The sequence below is a fragment of the Carcharhinus amblyrhynchos genome, chromosome 29 (assembly GCF_965287045.1).
Source record: "Carcharhinus amblyrhynchos chromosome 29, sCarAmb.v2.hapA, whole genome shotgun sequence".
In the NCBI taxonomy this organism is placed as follows: Eukaryota; Metazoa; Chordata; class Chondrichthyes; order Carcharhiniformes; family Carcharhinidae; genus Carcharhinus; species Carcharhinus amblyrhynchos.
Window position 1 is genome coordinate 19,785,970 of NC_137352.1, and position 17,264 is coordinate 19,803,233.

Here is a 17,264-nt window from a genome sequence, read left to right on the forward strand (position 1 = left end):
CATTTCACATACACAGGATCATTGTACGAAGTATTATAAATCTATGGAGCAGTTGATAAAATTGTTTCTGTTCGGCTATTCACCAGATGATCGTCTTTGTCTTAGTATGTTTAGCATTGTCAAAGAATAGTAGCATTCATGATCTATCCTGTCTCAACAGGGAGAAGAAATTGTTTTCCTTGAAGGGGAGTAGAAACAAAGAGAAGCGAATGACTATTTACAAGTTTTTATTGGAACACTTCTCGGATGAGCAGCGCTTCAGCATTACTAATAAAATTGCTCATAATATTCTAGGTATGGATTTCCTTGTTCCCACTGGAAGTTTTTAGTGTAGTTGTAAATTAAATGGGGAATAATAAATTTGAATCATCAAACCACAGTGTTGCAATCCAGGGGTTCAAATGGCATAACCTCGACTAATTTGATCTCAGTTTGGAGTTCAGGTAACCGTTTATTATGGGTTTTCATTTTAAAAGGGGATATTCTGTTTACATCATACAGTCCTTCCCTGCTGTCACTGCCAGTGAAACCCATTAATGAATTTTAATGCACTGTTCGGGAAAAGGAAGTATCATTGTTCTGCCCAATCCTGTCCTCGGCCATTTTCTACATGCACAGGACTTGCTGGGTCGTAACCAGAGTGCAGTCCTAGCTGATTTTTCTTTCACCTTTTGTGGCAACCTACATCATGATGTGGAGATGCCAAAGTTGGACTGGGGTGGGCACAGTAAGACGTTTCACAACACCAGGATAAAGTCCAACAGGTTTATTTGGAATTATGAACTTTCGAAGCGCTGCTCCTTCATCAGGTGAGTACCTGAATATATTCAAAACTGAGTTAGATTTTTGAACTACAAGGGGTTTGAGAGTTATAAGATCTGATTAAGGATACGCAGCATGGCTTTGTAAAGGGGAAGTCTTGCCTCACGAATCTGGTAGAATTCTTTGAGGAGGTGACAAAAATGGTCGACGAAGGACGAGCCGTTGATGTCGTCTATATGGATTTCAGTAAGGCGTGTGACAAAGTCCCTCATGGTAGGTTGGTAGAGAAGATTAAAGCTCATGGGATACGTGGCCAGGTATCTAGATGGGTAGAGAACTGGCTCGCGAAGAGGAGTCAGAGAGTAGTAGTGGAGGGGTCCTTTTCTAGCTGGAGGTCTGTCACTAGTGGTGTGCCGCAGGGCTCAGTACTGGGACCTCTTCTCTTTGTAGTGTATATAAATGATTTGGAAGAGGGAGTAGGTGGTGTGATCAGCAAATTTGCTGATGACACCAAGATGGCTGGATTGGCGGGCAGTGAGGAGCAGTGCCTGGCAATACAACAGGATATTGATAGGCTGGTAGATTGGGCAGATACATGGCAAATGGAGTTTAATCCGGATAAATGTGAGGTGATGCATTTTGGCCGGAATAATGTAGGGGGGGAGTTATATGATAAAGGGTAAGCCCATAAGGAGTATAGAATCGCAGCGAGACGTGGGGGTGCAAGTGCACAAGTCTTTGAAGGTGGCAGTGCAAGTGGAGAGTGTGGTGAAGAAAGCCTATGGTATGTTAGCCTTTATAGGAAGGGGTATAGAATATAAGAGCTGGAGTCTAATGTTGCAGTTGTACAGAACGTTGGTTAGGCCGCATTTAGAGTACTGCGTCCAGTTCTGGTTGCCTTACTACGGAAGGACGTGGAGACTCTGGAGAGAGTGCAGAGGAGGTTTACCAGAATGTTGCCTGGTATGGAAGGACTGGGGTATGAGGAAAGATTGAATAAATTGGGGCTCTTTTCCCTTGAAAGACGGCAACTGAGGGGGGATCTAATAGAGGTATATAAGTTTATGAAGGGTATAGATAGATTAAACAGAGGTAAACTATTTCCTATGATAGAGACACATAGGACAAGGGGCCATGGGCTTAAGGTGAGGGGGGAGAGGTATAACACAGATATTAGAGGGAGGTTTTTCACATAGAGGGTAGTGGGGGTATGGAATGCTCTGCCAAGTAAAGTGGTGGAGGCAAACATGCTAGAGTCATTTAAGAGTAACTTAGGCACATGAGTGGGTTGGAGATGGGTGGATATAGGAGATTGTTTTAAATAAGGGCCATTAGCATTGGGGCATCCCTGGTAAGATAAATGGATATGGTACAATAATAATGTTTTATTTTCCTCTTTTTCATTCACAGGTTTTAAGCCGGTCCGCCTTGTGTCCAACGAGGGGCATACACGCGATGGGTTGTACTTGGGCTGCTCTTGGTTGTTCGAGATTGGCCTAGTGCTTCGTGTCGTTAGTGTGTGCCTAAACTGGACCAGATACTGGGCAAGACGACAGCTCAGTGACTATCACTGATTGCTGTGCAGACACGTGGATTTGGGCCAGTGTCTGTGGGAGTTTGCGCGTTCTCCCCGTGCTTGCGTGGGTTTTCTCCAGGTGCTCCAGTTTCCTCCCATACCCCAAAGATGTGCTGCTAGGCTGATTGGCAGTAATAAATTGTCCCTAAATTAGTTTCCCTCAATGTGGATGGCCATAAAACATTAGACAAGGGTCATGGGTGGAGGGGGGGGACTGGTGATGTTGGGATGGCGGCGCGGGCTCGTTGGGCTGAAGGGCCTGTTTCCCGAGCTGTTTTCGTTGTTTGTATACGGAGAGGCAGGAAAGTGCAATTTGGGGCACAGTTAGATCAGCCACCAATGATGAGTAAATGGCTTTTTCCTGCCCTTGTTTCTTAGGAATTTATTTTATAATAACTTTGTGACATGTTATAGAATCATAAAATCCTACAGTGCAGGAGGAGGCCATTTGGCCCATTGAGTCTGCATGAACCACAATTTCACCTAAGCCCTGTCCCCATAACCCCATGCATTTATCCTAGCTAGTCTCTTTGACACTGAGGGGCAATTTAACATGATCAATTCACCTAACTGTGGGAGGAAACTGGAGCACCCAGACAACACCCGTGCCAACATGGGGAGAGTGTGCAAACACCACACAGACAGTGACCCAAGCCAGGAAATGAACACAGGTCTTTGGTTCTGAGAAGCATAAGTGCTAACCAGTGTGCCGCCTCATTCCATTGAATGGGGTGGCATGGTGGCACAGTGGTTAGCACTGGAATTATGATTGAGAAAGGAATATTAATTAATCCATATTTAAATTAATGATATGGATTTAAAACTACATTCATTACCAATGTAAAGTATATGTATAAACATTAAATGTTTCTTTCTTGCCTAAAATCTAAGGCTGTAAAATTTTAGATGGGTGCCAATTTCAGACTGGCTACTTGTATAACATAATGTGTATTTGTGTGATTTGTCCATTTCCAGCCTGTTTTGTTGATGGTGTGCTTCCTTTGGATATGGAGGCAAATGAGTTACTGTCAGATACTTTTGTGGTGATGAGTTGTAAAGAGATCAAACTGTCCTCTATGAGAACAAAACCTGGTGACGAAGCCCAAGTGGATGATGAAATGGCCTTGGCTAATGCGGTTATGCAGGCAGCACAGAAAAAACTCATATCTCAGGTAACTGATCTATAATTACAAACAGTAGACAAATGGCATTAGATTTGGTACACAGTCTTGTCAACCAAGGTGAACTTCTGTGTATACTGTAACATCGTCTGGTGAATATGCATTTATTGCATTAGGCAGCAGAAGACGTTCTCACGATTCACAGGTCTTTTACTGGGTTACTATAGTTCAGTGCTTGGGTGGGATAGGGCTTGTGTGGGATTGCAGACTCGATGCGCCAAATGGCTGCCTCCTGCACTGTAGGATTCTATGATTTAATGCAAACACTGGTTTCCACTTTATCCACTGGATCCTCTCCCAGTCCAGCAGCAACTCCCCTACTGGGAGAACGACCCAGCTCTTGAAACCAAGCTTCAATGAGCATCACCTGTTCTGAATTTGCGCTTGAGCTAATCCTGGTTTTAGTCTTAAAGACTCATTTCTAACATGTTAGTTACAATTTTAAAGATCCCCATGTATCTGTTCCATATTTTAACAGTCCCTTTCTTCGCGATATAGTCAAATAATGCAGGACAGCTCTTCCATCTTTTCTAATCTGGTCACTAACAATAGTATGGCAAATATCCCTAATTTACCCCCTTAAAAAAATAGACTTGTTGTGGTTAACACTGCTGCTCACAGCGCCAGGGACCCAGGTTTAATTCCATCTTGGGTCACTGTATGTGTGGAATTTGCACTTTTTCCCAATGTCTGCGTGGGTTTCTTCTGGGTGCCCCAGATCCCCTCCCACAGTCCAAAGGTGTGCAGGTTAGGTGGACTGAATTGCCCCTTGGTGTCCGAAGATTTGTAGGTTAGGTGGGTTGTTAATTCGGGGGATAGGACAGGGCCTGGGTAAGATGTTCCTTCAGCGAGACGGTATAGACTCGATGGGCTGAATAGCCTTCCACTGCACTTGTAGGGTTGCAGCATCCCGATTCCTGTTGTTTGAATTATTTAGTTCTTGAGTGATCATTAATGAGCCCTGTAGAAAAAGAAGTTCTTTCTTCACTTTGGGCTCCCTGTACAAAAATTGATGTTTAATGTGACTTGAATTTTGGTTATTTGGTGTCATTTATTGGAAGCACTGATTTTTGTTTTTGCTGTCTCCTAATTTTATTTTTAAATAAGACTTCTAAAAATAATGTTGTACTCTACAATTGTTTTTCCTATTGAATTTTGAAAATGTTGGCAGCACTGATGGAATGTTTTTATGAGAATGAGATGCATGGTTTGAACAAATTCTACTTGCTGAAGCTGATCAAAATTGTTTTTGGAGATGTCCTTTGACCAGTAAAACCAGTGTTACAAGGGACATGAATGATTAGTGTGTCTCAGTGCTTGCAACTAATCCTAAACCATGACTGGCAGAATTGCAGTGCATCACAGTGATAAGAGTTCTATTCTTTGGTGTCCCTCACCTCTTCTTCAAATCTGTTTTATGGCATAAATAATTAGGAGGATATTAAATTATTGGGCTCATCAGCTAATTTAGTATGTCCAGTAATTACATATTTGCCTTGGCAAGTTATTTATCGCAGGAACACTGTGCTAAACTTGATCTTTTTCTTATTGGAAATGCAAACATACCTATTTGTAACTTTCATTGCTGGACAATTATCAAGATCAGAATTGTGGCTGTTTTCTCAAATAAACAATTTGGCGTGCTTATTGTTGCATTCAGAATCAGCACAGACCATGGATCAAGGCCATTCAGTAAGCAGTTAAACGATCATCCGGATAGTTTACCTGCTTATTGAATAAACTTGTTGAAAATCCATGTTGCTCCCAAAATCTCAGCTTCAAATTGCAAATAAATTGGCATAAGATCATGGACTATAAGACATAGGAGCAGAATTAGGCCCCTCAGCCCATCGAATCTGCTCTGCCATTCAATCATGGCACGTATTTTTCTCATCCCCATTCTCCTGCCTTTTCCCCATAACCCCTGATCCCCTTGTTAATCAAGAACTTATCTATCTCGGCCTTAAAGACACTCAATGACCTGGCCTCTACAGCCTTCTGCAGCAAAGAGTTCCACAGATGTACCACGCTCTGGCTGAAGAAATTCCTCCTCATCTCTGTTTTAAAGGATCATCCCTTTAGTCTGAGGTTGTAACCTCTGGTTCTAGTTTTTCCTACTAATGGAAACATCTTCTCCACATCCAGCCTATCCAGGCCTCGCAGTATCCTACAAGTTTCAATAAGATCCCCCCTCATCCTTCTAAATTCCAGTGAGTACAGACCCAGGGTCCTCAACTGTTCCTCATATGACAATCTCTTGATTCCAGGGATCATTCTTGCGAAGCTCCCTGGATCCTTTCCAGCATGTACTTCCTTAGATACGGGACCCAAAACTGCTCACAATACTCCAAATGGGGTCTGACCAGAGTCTTGTACACCCTCAAAAGTACATCCCTGCTCTTGTATTTTAATGGAGACCTAAAGTAAGCTCAAAAATATAAACCTACTGGTGAAATCTGACTCTCAGGATGATGGGGAAAAAAAGCTCTGGACAAATGCTTTCAGGTAATAGCAGTGGAACTATGTCAGTGTAGTGGTAGCATCAATCAAGAAGATTGTTTTTATTTTAAATGCAATTGATATACATCGGCTTGACTTAGATACAAAATCCTCCATTTTAAGGAACTTATCGGAAAATGAAGCTTTACTTATTGGAGGCTCAAAGCAACTTTTTTTGTTCACAGGTGCAAAAGAAAAATTTTGTAGAAAACATCATCCCTATTGTAACATCCTTGAAGAACCAACTGGAACAGAAACACATCCCAGCATTGAAGGATCTCATGCATTACTTGCGCGTAAGAGACCTCTGCTGAATATTGCTGTTAGCACAGTGTTTTATTTGTGAATCTAGTGGTTTATTTGTGCCCTGAATATCTCAAAAATCCTATAGTTTTAAATGCACAACTCTAGACATTGAGTGAAGTAATTGAATGGAATGTTATTGTGACTTGGGTGATTTTTTAAAAAAAATTTTTTAGATTTATTTCACATCCTTGGGTCTTCCTCTTTAGATGTGGAACTAAACTAAAAACCCTTCCATTCCTAAGAAAAACGGAGTGAGGGGACATGAATTAGCACTCAGGCAAAATATTTTTAATGTAGGATGCGCAAAGTAGAACAATTTACTCTGTTGTAGCTGGCAGGACTGTTCAGAGTTGGGCAATGGCATATTTTTGGAATGGAGAGTCGATGTTTTACACTACCATTGGGTAGTGTAAAACTTGTGTATACTTGACCCTAAGGTGGCATTTGCAGCATTTGTTTTGCATTCCCCTAGGAAGTGATGTGGGATTACCAAAAATTAGGTCAAGGATTTCTTGCTCCCAAAAGTGGGGAACTACTGTGAACCACTCTGGCGGTGGGGTTGTGGGGAGGGGTGGGGATACTAGCAGGCCAGGAGACTTCAGTCTTGGGCCCGCTAATTACATTTAAGATATATGGTGATGCTAATTACCTTAATTTATGTACCTCCCCATCAGTTTCCAGCGCGGATGTGACAGCGCTGGAAATCCTGCACTGGGAGACAATATCTAGGGGTGTCGCCTAGCACAGATCCTGCATATTGTGCGCCGCTGTAATTGTGCGCCAATTCCTCTGATGGTGCAGGATTCCCTCAGTACTGTGCTGGAGTTGAGCCTTGATTTTCACCTTCAAGTCCTGGAGTGGGACTTGAATCTGGAACTTTATAACTCGGAGTAAGCATGCTATCAACTAAGCCACAGCTAATCCTTTAATAAGGCTAACCAAATTTTTCTGAATTTTTTTCACATTTACCAGCTGCAAGTTAAGTTTTCTGAGGAAATCTCAGCAACTGGAGGAAGGTGATTATGGCTAGAAACAGCAGCTGAGTGTCTTTCCAGTGCTATTTGTAGCCTATTTTGCAGATATCTTTTATGAAGGAGAAACAAAAGTTTCCCTCTGATCCCTTGAGCAAACCTGTTGCCTTTCCTGTGATTTGAAGCCCCCACTCCAGCCTTAATTTTGTGTTTTATAAAACTGGGACACAGACCTGAACTACTTTCTCTGCTCTGATTCCTAGATGTGTCTACGTCCTCAGCTTAGCGGGTAGGAAGGTGACCTGTCCCTTGGACTCTGCCAATACTGTTGGCAGCAGAGTTTAAAATGGTATTTGGGGTTTGTTAAAGTTCCCTTTTTAGGGAATGTGCTTAACGTTTTCATGGTGCATCTCTCTGAAAGAAAGGCTGCTAAACAAATGTCATACACGGGCTCTTCCAGATCCATACAGTGATCATGCGGTCCCATACTTGAACCCTGCACACTTTTCACTGTGATATTGATAAAGGGAGAGTTCTGCATTTAAGCGGCATTTGTTTTGTATTTCCGTAGGAAGTGATGCAGGATTTCCGAAATGAAGTCAAGGATTTCTTTGCTGTCGATAAACAGCTGGCAGCTGAGTTGGAATATGATCTGAAAAAATATGAAGAGGAGCTTGTTAGGGAAGAAGCGGAAAGACAGAATCTGTTGACCACGGAAGTGGCAAACCCAACGGGCACACCTGCAGTATGTCTCAGCTGTTACCTTTTTTGTTTGATTACGTGCACAGAAAATACATGGGCTTGTTTAACATTGTGTAAATGCACGTTGTTATTACATACCAACTCAAGTTTACTCCAGCTTTTCATTTCTGTTTCAGTACAAAATTCTTGAAAATTAATTAAGGGAAAGCTTTTGTATGTATACTTCCTTCACATCAGCAGTATGCCAGCTAGGACAATTCAGAGTTTTCATTCTTGTGAGAAGGGGCAGCAAGGTGGCACAGTAGTCAGCACTGCTGCCTCACAGTGCCAGAGACCTGGGTTCAATTCCAGCTCTGGGTCACTGACTATGTGGAGTTTGCACATTCTCCCCATGTCAAGGTGGGCAGCGCTCTGATTTTCTCCCACGGTCCAAAGATGTACAGGTTGGGTAGATTAGCCTAGTAAATACATGGGGTTATGGGAAAGGGTGGGGGAATTGGGCCTAGTTGGGTGCTGTTTCAAATAATCAGTGTAGACATGATGGGCTGAATGGTCTCTGGCAAAAAAGGGCCTGCACAGTGCTTAGCATTGTCTCACAGCACCAGACACATGAGTTTGATTCCAGCCTTGGGTGATTGTCTGAGTGTGCACATTCTTCCTGCGCCTGCATGGGTTTCCTCCTACAGTTCCAAGATGTGCAGATCAGGTGAATTAGCCATGCTAAATTGTCTCTGGGTGTCCCAACGTTTGAAATTAGTCATGGTAAATGCGTAGGGTTTCAGGGATGAGGGGAAAGAAGAAGGCCTGGGTAAGATGCTCTGCCAGAGAGCCAATGCAGACTCGATGGGCTAAATGGCCTCTTTCTGCATTACAGAAATTTTGTGAAGTTAAAGTATCTATATTTAGCTAAAAATGTCAGAGCACAATTTCACATTTTTCTTGTTTTTTCTTTTATAAGTTATCATCCCGAGTTTCACCTGCTGTGGGCTCTGTTCAACAAGTTGAAAGTGAAGCACAGTCTCCTGCTGGTACAAAAACAGCCCAAGCTGCAACAGTAGTGCAGAAGACCCCCACTTTGGCTTCATGTGGTTTTATTACTCCTAAAACTGGAATGCTGAAAATGCCTCAATTCACAAAGCATAGGTACACAAGCTAAACCATCTTCTTTGTAGCTTGCACTTCCTTAAGAATTTTCTTTCGTACTATTATTGGACCGGTATCTGAAATCTGTCACTACTACTTGTTTATCATGACAAATTTTTAACCCCATGAAAAATATACCTTTTTGTTATATTTTTGGTTATGATTATGTTGCAAATTGGGTAGAGTAGTTATAGATTGGGAGATAGGAAGTTAATTAGAGAATTAAAAAATGCAAGAACACAGAGACCCCAAACTGAAACATCTGTATCAAAAGGCAAAGCAGCAGTTTTTGCCAAGGCAACAGGTTTTTGAATTTAACAACTCAATTTGAGTCAGGCACTTGGATACCAAAAATACCAAATTAAATTTAAATCTGATGGTTTTGACAATTTAGAACCAATCCTGTTGTAGGAAGTATTGGTATGTCATCGGTATAAAAGAAGAGTAAGAAATCTGACAACACCCAGGTTAAGTCCATCCGATTTATTTGATTGTAAACTCAGTTGTCAGATTTCTTACTGTGTTTACCCTAGTCCAACGCCGGCATCTCCACATTATAAAAGAAGAGGGCAGTGGGTCAAAGGGATAGCTCTGGCAGGTGGCAGTTGCTCTAATAGCTCACAGCTCTCAACTCTGTGTGTGTGTGAGAGAGAGAGAGAATTGCTAGCTGTCATAGCTTCATCTATATCTTTGAGAGAACACCATTTAGATAACAAAGGTACCAAAGAAAGGAGTCCCAATAGAAGAATCAATAGAGAAGGCCCAGAATATTCCAGAAGAGACACACCCTGGTTGTAATTTAGAGAGTGGCTAAATTCTACTTTGTTAATGAGTGGGAGTTGTATTTATTTGAATAGCATACCCGTAGAATCTTATTTATTTGGGAATAGTTAATAGAAGGCATTTATTTGGTGTATTAATAGTTTAGTTAATTTGCTCACTGTTAGTTAGGTAAATAAATTGTTATGTGTTGATTTTAGAGAGAGCGTTTCCAGGACTTATTTTTGTTTAACCACGGGCTGAATTGCTGAAGAGCAAGTCATACCACTTCACACACACTTCTTACAGATTACAAGGCGGGTATTCCTCGGGGTGTTTCGGTGTTAGCTCTCAGAGAGGGGATCAACCTCTGCTTTATAACAATTACATAACATAAATCTGGAGTTCGATAGTTTAATTGGATTGAGCATGTTGTTTTAATATCCCAACATTTAAATCTGAACTGCTATCAATCACCCCTCCAAACCAGCCAAAAAGTGCTGAAACATAATGTTTAACATGTTCCTGGAAGTGATTGAATTGGTAATCCAGTGCACAGTGGCATGAATATGTCCCATAATTGAATAGTCGTAGCTGTAATAAGCTCTTTTTAAATATCAATTGTGCCAAGAAAATGTTAGCATTTGGTCACCAGTTGCATGGATGAACAACTCCAGTGCACGGACTCCTCAATGGAATAGAAAATAAAAACTAACATTGAAGCTATTTACATCTGTAAATTACAGATCAATGTCGTTGAGTTCAGTGGCCATTCTGAATTCTGCAAAGAAGGCAGCAGAAATGGGTAAGAAAAGGCGTAACAACAGCATGGGCTTGATGCCATTGTCTTTGGATGGAAAGAGTAATACAGTACAAAAATTGGCTCCTGGGCGTGGTAATGCTGAAGGTAGGACACTTTTTTTTTGTGAGGTGATTTGTGTTAATCTGATTAATCTCCAGTTTACTAATAATGTAATTTCAAAACTGTAACACATTATAATTTTGAAGTGTGCTCGTTTTAAAACAATAGGGAATATTTAAAACCTGAAACTTAAATATACTATTACTTGAAGCAGTTTTGTTTTTAAAGAATTCAATTCCATCTCCTGAAATAGTATTTCTGTGTCCTCTGTGTTCAGGATATTTAATGAGGCAGTAGAACCAAGCGATTAGAGACTGCCCTAATAGTTAATAAATGCACTGCCAAGTGATACTAGGCCTAATCAACTATAAAGTTCGCAGGTCCAGTGTTTGTGTGTGAAATTAATTATTTTAGATAGCAGCTGAGACAGTACAATTGACTTTATAATCTTGCACTATGGCTTGTGAGGGACTGGGGGAGGTAAGTATTGCCAATAAGGAGTCAATAATTCATAATTGCTCAAGAAGGTGGAGGGCAATTAGTGTTACTTTTGCTGGAAGTTGGTGAGACATGAAATATTTTAATCTGGGTAACAATTGAGCATCTTCCAGGAATAGATTGAATAAACATTTGAAATTGAAGAAGATAAAATTTGTGGGGAGAGAGCAGGCAGTGGAGTAATTTTGGAATGCTTTCACAAGGTGCCCTTCAGAATTAATGGACTTAAATAACTTCCTTCTGTAAATTGTTATTGTTTTGCACCATTTTCTAATGGTGGTGCAGTTACCAAGCACTAAATGTTAATTGCTAAACCTTGTTGAAACCAAGATTAAAATGGTGCCAATTGCTGTGGTGGAAGCCCGTTGCTATCATTCACTGAACTATAGTTTTATGAATTTTAAACTATCAATGATATATTTCCATGAATCTGTTGTTTTTGAGTATTTATAATTGAAATAAGGGAATTTTACTCTCTCCTGCAACGCTGAGCATTCTTGCTTTTAACTGGAAAATCACATTGCTAAATGTTAGGTTGCGCTATTAAAATTAACAGATGACATCTGAACAATGGCCAATCTCTTCTCACATTTGTTTAACTAGTACTCTCTTTGTAAAGACTCATTCCAGAGCTTTGGAGAGCGTTCAAGATCAGGAGGTTCGTCTGCTAATGCCACGCTGGTTGAACGAGCTATCAGTACTCCTGACCGTGAGTGTGATCTTTAATAGTAATGAATAAAATGCCTCTCTGGGTGATGACAATGTCTTACTGGTGATACCAAACTGCCATTATCCAATATCCTAACCTGATGTACGTTTGTACTAAAACGCCGCTAACTTCTTTCTCCAACTACAATTCAATATTGAGTTATTCTGAAGTTTAAATTACAGTTGAAAAGTGCAGAGGTTCATTCTGTGTGTGTGTAGGAGAAAAAATGTTTATTTTTGATTTCAATAAAATGTATCTCGCTTCAAAATTGCCTTAAAAATACCACCATGGAGGAACTCTTCGAATGTACCAATAGAAAAATTGGGTTTGAGATATCTCCTCAGTTGAATTTAGCAAATTTTCACTCAAGCTCAATGGCTGAAAGCAGATACAAGTGAGCATTGACAGCTGTGGAAGAGTCTATAGAACTTTGTGGCTACCCACCAGACATTTAAAAAAATGGAGCAGAGAGACAACCAGATGTGGTGACCTATCCAGACACTTGCGTGTTTTAGAAGCTTCTCTCAAGAAGTGAGAACTGTAAAATAATTAGTGTTTGTTGGGTTTTAATTCACATTCTGCAAATAAAATTGTACATAGCTATCTTGAAAATGCTCTAACTATACTAGGGCAAAGAATTTATTTTTATATTGTACCTTTCACATGTTGGGGACATCTGAATGTGCTTCACGGCCATTAACACAAACCTTCTAGAAGAGGTGGCATTGCTGTTCAGCAGGCTCTCGTAAACAGCTGTTAGATAGTTGACCAAATAGTGTGTTTTAGTGATGATTGTTTGTTTTTTTTAGAGTGTGAGCTCTTTTTATGTGCAGAATATGGATTAAAGTAATTTACCAATGCTGGTATTGTTCTCTGTCTACATGTTCCCACCCATTACACCTGCTGGTTGGCTGCCTTGAAGACTGCCAGAATAACAGCAGTATTGGCTGGTAATAAGTGCCAGATTCTCCATTCTCTTCTATATTGCTTGCTATGTGTGAGGAAAGGCATATTTATAGGCGTCCTCACCTGGTTTAGCCGGCTTGTCAACAGCGTTGCCCGGGGTGTGGCCGCTGTCGCATGCAAACAGTTACGGGGAGCCACAGGTGAGAGCTGAGTGCCAGGTGGGGACAAAGGACGGACAAACCATGCTGAAAGGACGTGACATGTCCTTTCAGGGTGGTTTGAAGCCCTGGAGACTTAGAAATCAAGCTTGCTGACCTACACCTAGCAGGCAGAGCTGAGGATGACTGGGAACGCTTCAGGGATGCTATCCATACATCTGCGCTGAAGATGCTTGGGCCCTCCACCCGCAAGCAGCATGATTGGTTTGATGAGAATGATGAGGAGATACAGGCTCCACTTGTTGAAAAGCACCGTCTTCATCGGGCCTGTCAGAATGACCCATCTTCAGCTGCCAAGAAAAATGCTTTTACCAGTGCTCGCAGGACAGTCCAGAATAAACTGCATAAAATGCAGGATGCCTGGCTGAGTGTCAAGGCAGATGAAATACAGGGATATGCTGACAGAAACGACTTGAAACAGTTCTATGAAGCCTTCAACACTCTCTGTGGTCATCAATCTCTCGGGAGTTCCCCCCTCCTGAGTTCAGGTGGTACAACTCTAATTACAAAGAAAGCTCAGATCCTGCAGAGATGGGCTGAACACTTTGAAGCAGTCCTCAACCGACCGTCATCTATTAACAATGAGGCAATAGACAGCATTCCCCAGGTTGATATCAACAGCGCTGTGGATGACCCACCGGGAGTAGCTGAAGTCACGAAAGCTGTCAGCCAGCTATCTAGTGGCAATGCCCTAGGGGCAGATGCCATACCCGCAGAGATCTATAAAGCTGCTGGTCCTGCACTTATCGAGAAGCTCACTGAGTTGTTCCAGTCCTTTTGGAAGCAAGGATCCATTCTTCAGGAACTTAAAGATGCATCCATCGTGCACCTCTACAAGAGGAAGAGCAATCGGCAAGTATGCGACAACCACTGAGGAACCTCTCTGCTCTCCATCACAGGAAAAACCCTCGCAAGAGTCCTGCTAAATTATCTGGTGACTCAGGAGCTGGGCCTGCTTCCAGCGTCACAGTGTGGCTTCCACAAAGGTCGTGGGACTGCTGACATGATCTCTGCTGCGCGCCAACTTCAGAAGAAGTGTCAGGAGCAGAATCACAAGCTCTACACAACCTTTGTTGACCCCACGAAAGCCTTTGACACTGTAAGCCGACAAGGCCTGTGGAGGATCGTGTCAAAAGTTTGGCTGTCCCCCACAAATTCATTCAGATGGTACACCAGCTCCATGATGGCCAGAGTATTGGATGGCGGAGAATCCTCTGAGGCATTCCCAGTCACCAGTGGCGTCAAACAGGGCTGTGTGTTCACACCCACACTGTTCAGCATGATATTTACTGTCATGATGAATGGTGCCTTTCAGGACAGTGTTGCTGGAATCAGCCTCAAGTACAGAGTGGATGGGAGACTTCAAGCTATTACCAGTGAAAGAGACTGTTCTGAGAGATTTCCTCTTTGCCGATGACTGCGCCCTGTATGCTGGCTCAGAGCCAGAGATGCAAGTTAGTATGGACAAATTTTTCACAGCCTGTGACAACTTTGGGCTCACCATCAACATTAAAAAGACCGAAGTCATGCACCAGCCTGTTCCTCATGCACCGTACACAGAACCCATAATCACAATCAAAGGGCAGAAACTACAGTGGACCAGTTCACCTGTCTTGGCAGCACCCGCTCCCAAGCAGCGACTATTGATACAGAAGTTAACTGCAGAATAGCAAAGGCAAGTTCTGCTTTCGGTAGACTGCGCTCCACTGTATGGGAACGTTGAGGAATCAGCCCAGCAACGAAAATGAAGATCGACAGTGCCGCGGTACTCACTACCCTCCTGTATGCCTGTGAAACGTGGTCTGTGTATCGAAGGCATGCAAGACAGCTCAATCATTTCCACATGACTTGTCTTCGCAGAATATTACGCATCAGATAGCAAGACAAAGTACCAGACACTGAAGTTCTCTCTAGAGCAAGTCTACCATCAGTCCACACACCGCTGATGAGAGTGCAGACCCGGTGGGCAGGTCATGTCATCTGTATGTCTGATGAGCGCATACCCAAGCAGCTCCTTTTTGGGGAACTCTCTGCTGGAAGATGCTCGCATGGAGGGCAGAAGAAACATTTCAAAGTCGCACTCGAGTTCTCCCTGAAGTCGCTTGACATTGACACGACCACCTGGGAAACGCTGGCACAAAACCGCCCTACGAGGCACTGCCTCATCTACAAAGGCTATGAAGCTCACGAAGCCAGTTGTATTGCTGAAGCACAACTTAAGCACGAGCTGTACAAGTCCAGAGCCACCAGCGCAACAACTACAGTGGCTATACGAGTCTGTCCAATATATGCCAGGACATTCCGTGCCCGAATTGGCCTGTTTAGCCATCTTCAGACACACCGCAATCAGCCTCAAAATGACTAATAGTGTCAAGGTCCTCATCGATGACAATGGACGAACAACAGACCCACCTGAAAAGTTTTTCTTCAACATACATCTAGACTGATCTCAATTTAATGTTCCCTTCAAAAAACATGGCACCTTTGCTCGTACAGATATATACTCAGTACTGCATTGATGTGTCAGCATAGGTTTTCTGTCCAAGTGTCTTTGATGCACCTTCAGTTCTTTACCATCTGATTCTGAGCTGATAATGCTACCACCCAGCTACTGCTGAAATCTTTTACAACAATAATAACTTCCAAACGGTAATTGGATGTATACTTAAAACAGAATGGGTACCTCGGCCGTGTAGCTTTGGACTAATGTGGTGCCTCATTCAAAGAGCAGAAAAGGTCATAGTAGGCTGAATGAGCTCTTGAGTTTAACAAGTAGGCTGACATTAATACTGCAGTGAAGTTACTGTGAAAATTCCCTGGTCGCCACGCTCTGGCACCTGTTCAGGTACAATGGGGAGAATTTAGCATGGCCAAATCACCAAACTAGCATGTCTTTCGAACTGTGGGAGGAAACCTACGCAAACACGGGGATATTGTGCAAACTCTACACAGCCAGTCACCCAAGCCGGGTCCCTGGCGTGTGAGGCAGCAGTGCTAACCACTGTGACACCGTGCTGCCCCAGCTCTTTACATGCTTTCTGGTTCCGTGCTGCTTGTGTTGCCTGCAATCTTCTGCGGTTGGCACCAACATTTAAAGCTGATAGAAAGCATTCATAATTTTCCAAGGAGCAGATTGTGTGCAACAGGTGGAAGAGCTTAAATAGAAACAACAGAAAATGCTGGAAATTCTCAGCAGGTCTGACAGCATCTGGGGGGAGAGAATAGAGCCAACGTTTCAAGTTTGGTGACCCTTCATCATTTAATTCGACCATGGAAATGCCCCAGAATTTTAGTTTTACTGAAGGTAAAGGTTCAAGAATCCTATGCTATGTTATTGTGAAATCAAAGTTTTGGATTAGAATTCTAACAGTTATGAATGAAGTTAGTCATGTGCATACTTGATTTAGATAAGAATTTATTAGTTGTTGCTCCGTGATGACATTCCAGAACGTCCATGGCCTGATGGTCTTCACAGACAGCAACACATAGCAAACTATGCGCTGGAGATACTAGTGGGTTGTCAGCACATATTAAACTTGCCCTATAAGAGTTTATCATCTTTAGGAGCAATGGGAAGGAAATTGCTGAAAAATACTAACATTTGGGGCGCTGGGTAGATAAAAGTTGGGAGTTCAGCACAGAAGAGCAACCTGAACCTAATTCCTAATGGGTGTGGCATAAACTCCATAAACTGCCTATAATTTGTGACAAAGGTGTCAACACCATTCAAAAACGTGCTTTCCTTCCCAAGAAATGAAACTGATGTCATATATTGGAGAATTACAATAACGATAATTTAATTTGTCTATTTCTTTTCAGGAACAATGGAGAATGTGACCTTTGGTGCAGGAGTTAGCTGCATCAGTATCACACAAACACCAGCATCTGAAAAGAGTGAGTTTATAGTGTCCTTTATTGCAGTTTAAAGTACCATAATATATATTACTTACAATTAAAATACCACTTTTTCTATCATTATGTTCTTCATCATTTCTAGACTTTGTTTTCAGCTACAGTATAGGCTGTTCTGAATAATATTTGAATTTGTATAAAAGGGACTGTAAGCCAGTGAGGGGGTGATAAAAATGTTAGTAACTCAATATGAACTTCTTTGAATTATACAAGTATAATTATAAATGCTTAACTAATTAGAAAAGTAACTGGAGGTTTGG

The 17,264-nt window shown here is 42.0% G+C and overlaps 1 protein-coding gene across 1 annotated transcript in view; it reads left to right on the forward strand.

Annotated features, from left to right (window-relative positions):
- ncapd3 (non-SMC condensin II complex, subunit D3) overlaps positions 1 to 17,264 on the forward strand; it is a 72,284-nt gene that overhangs the window by 49,264 nt on the left and 5,756 nt on the right. The window contains exons 26-33 of the mRNA XM_080214601.1: positions 161 to 294; positions 3,314 to 3,510; positions 6,204 to 6,314; positions 7,867 to 8,040; positions 8,956 to 9,140; positions 10,646 to 10,806; positions 11,879 to 11,968; positions 16,912 to 16,986. Coding sequence (XP_080070727.1) covers positions 161 to 294; positions 3,314 to 3,510; positions 6,204 to 6,314; positions 7,867 to 8,040; positions 8,956 to 9,140; positions 10,646 to 10,806; positions 11,879 to 11,968; positions 16,912 to 16,986 — 1,127 coding nt within the window. The remainder of the gene's footprint in view (positions 1 to 160; positions 295 to 3,313; positions 3,511 to 6,203; positions 6,315 to 7,866; positions 8,041 to 8,955; positions 9,141 to 10,645; positions 10,807 to 11,878; positions 11,969 to 16,911; positions 16,987 to 17,264) is intronic.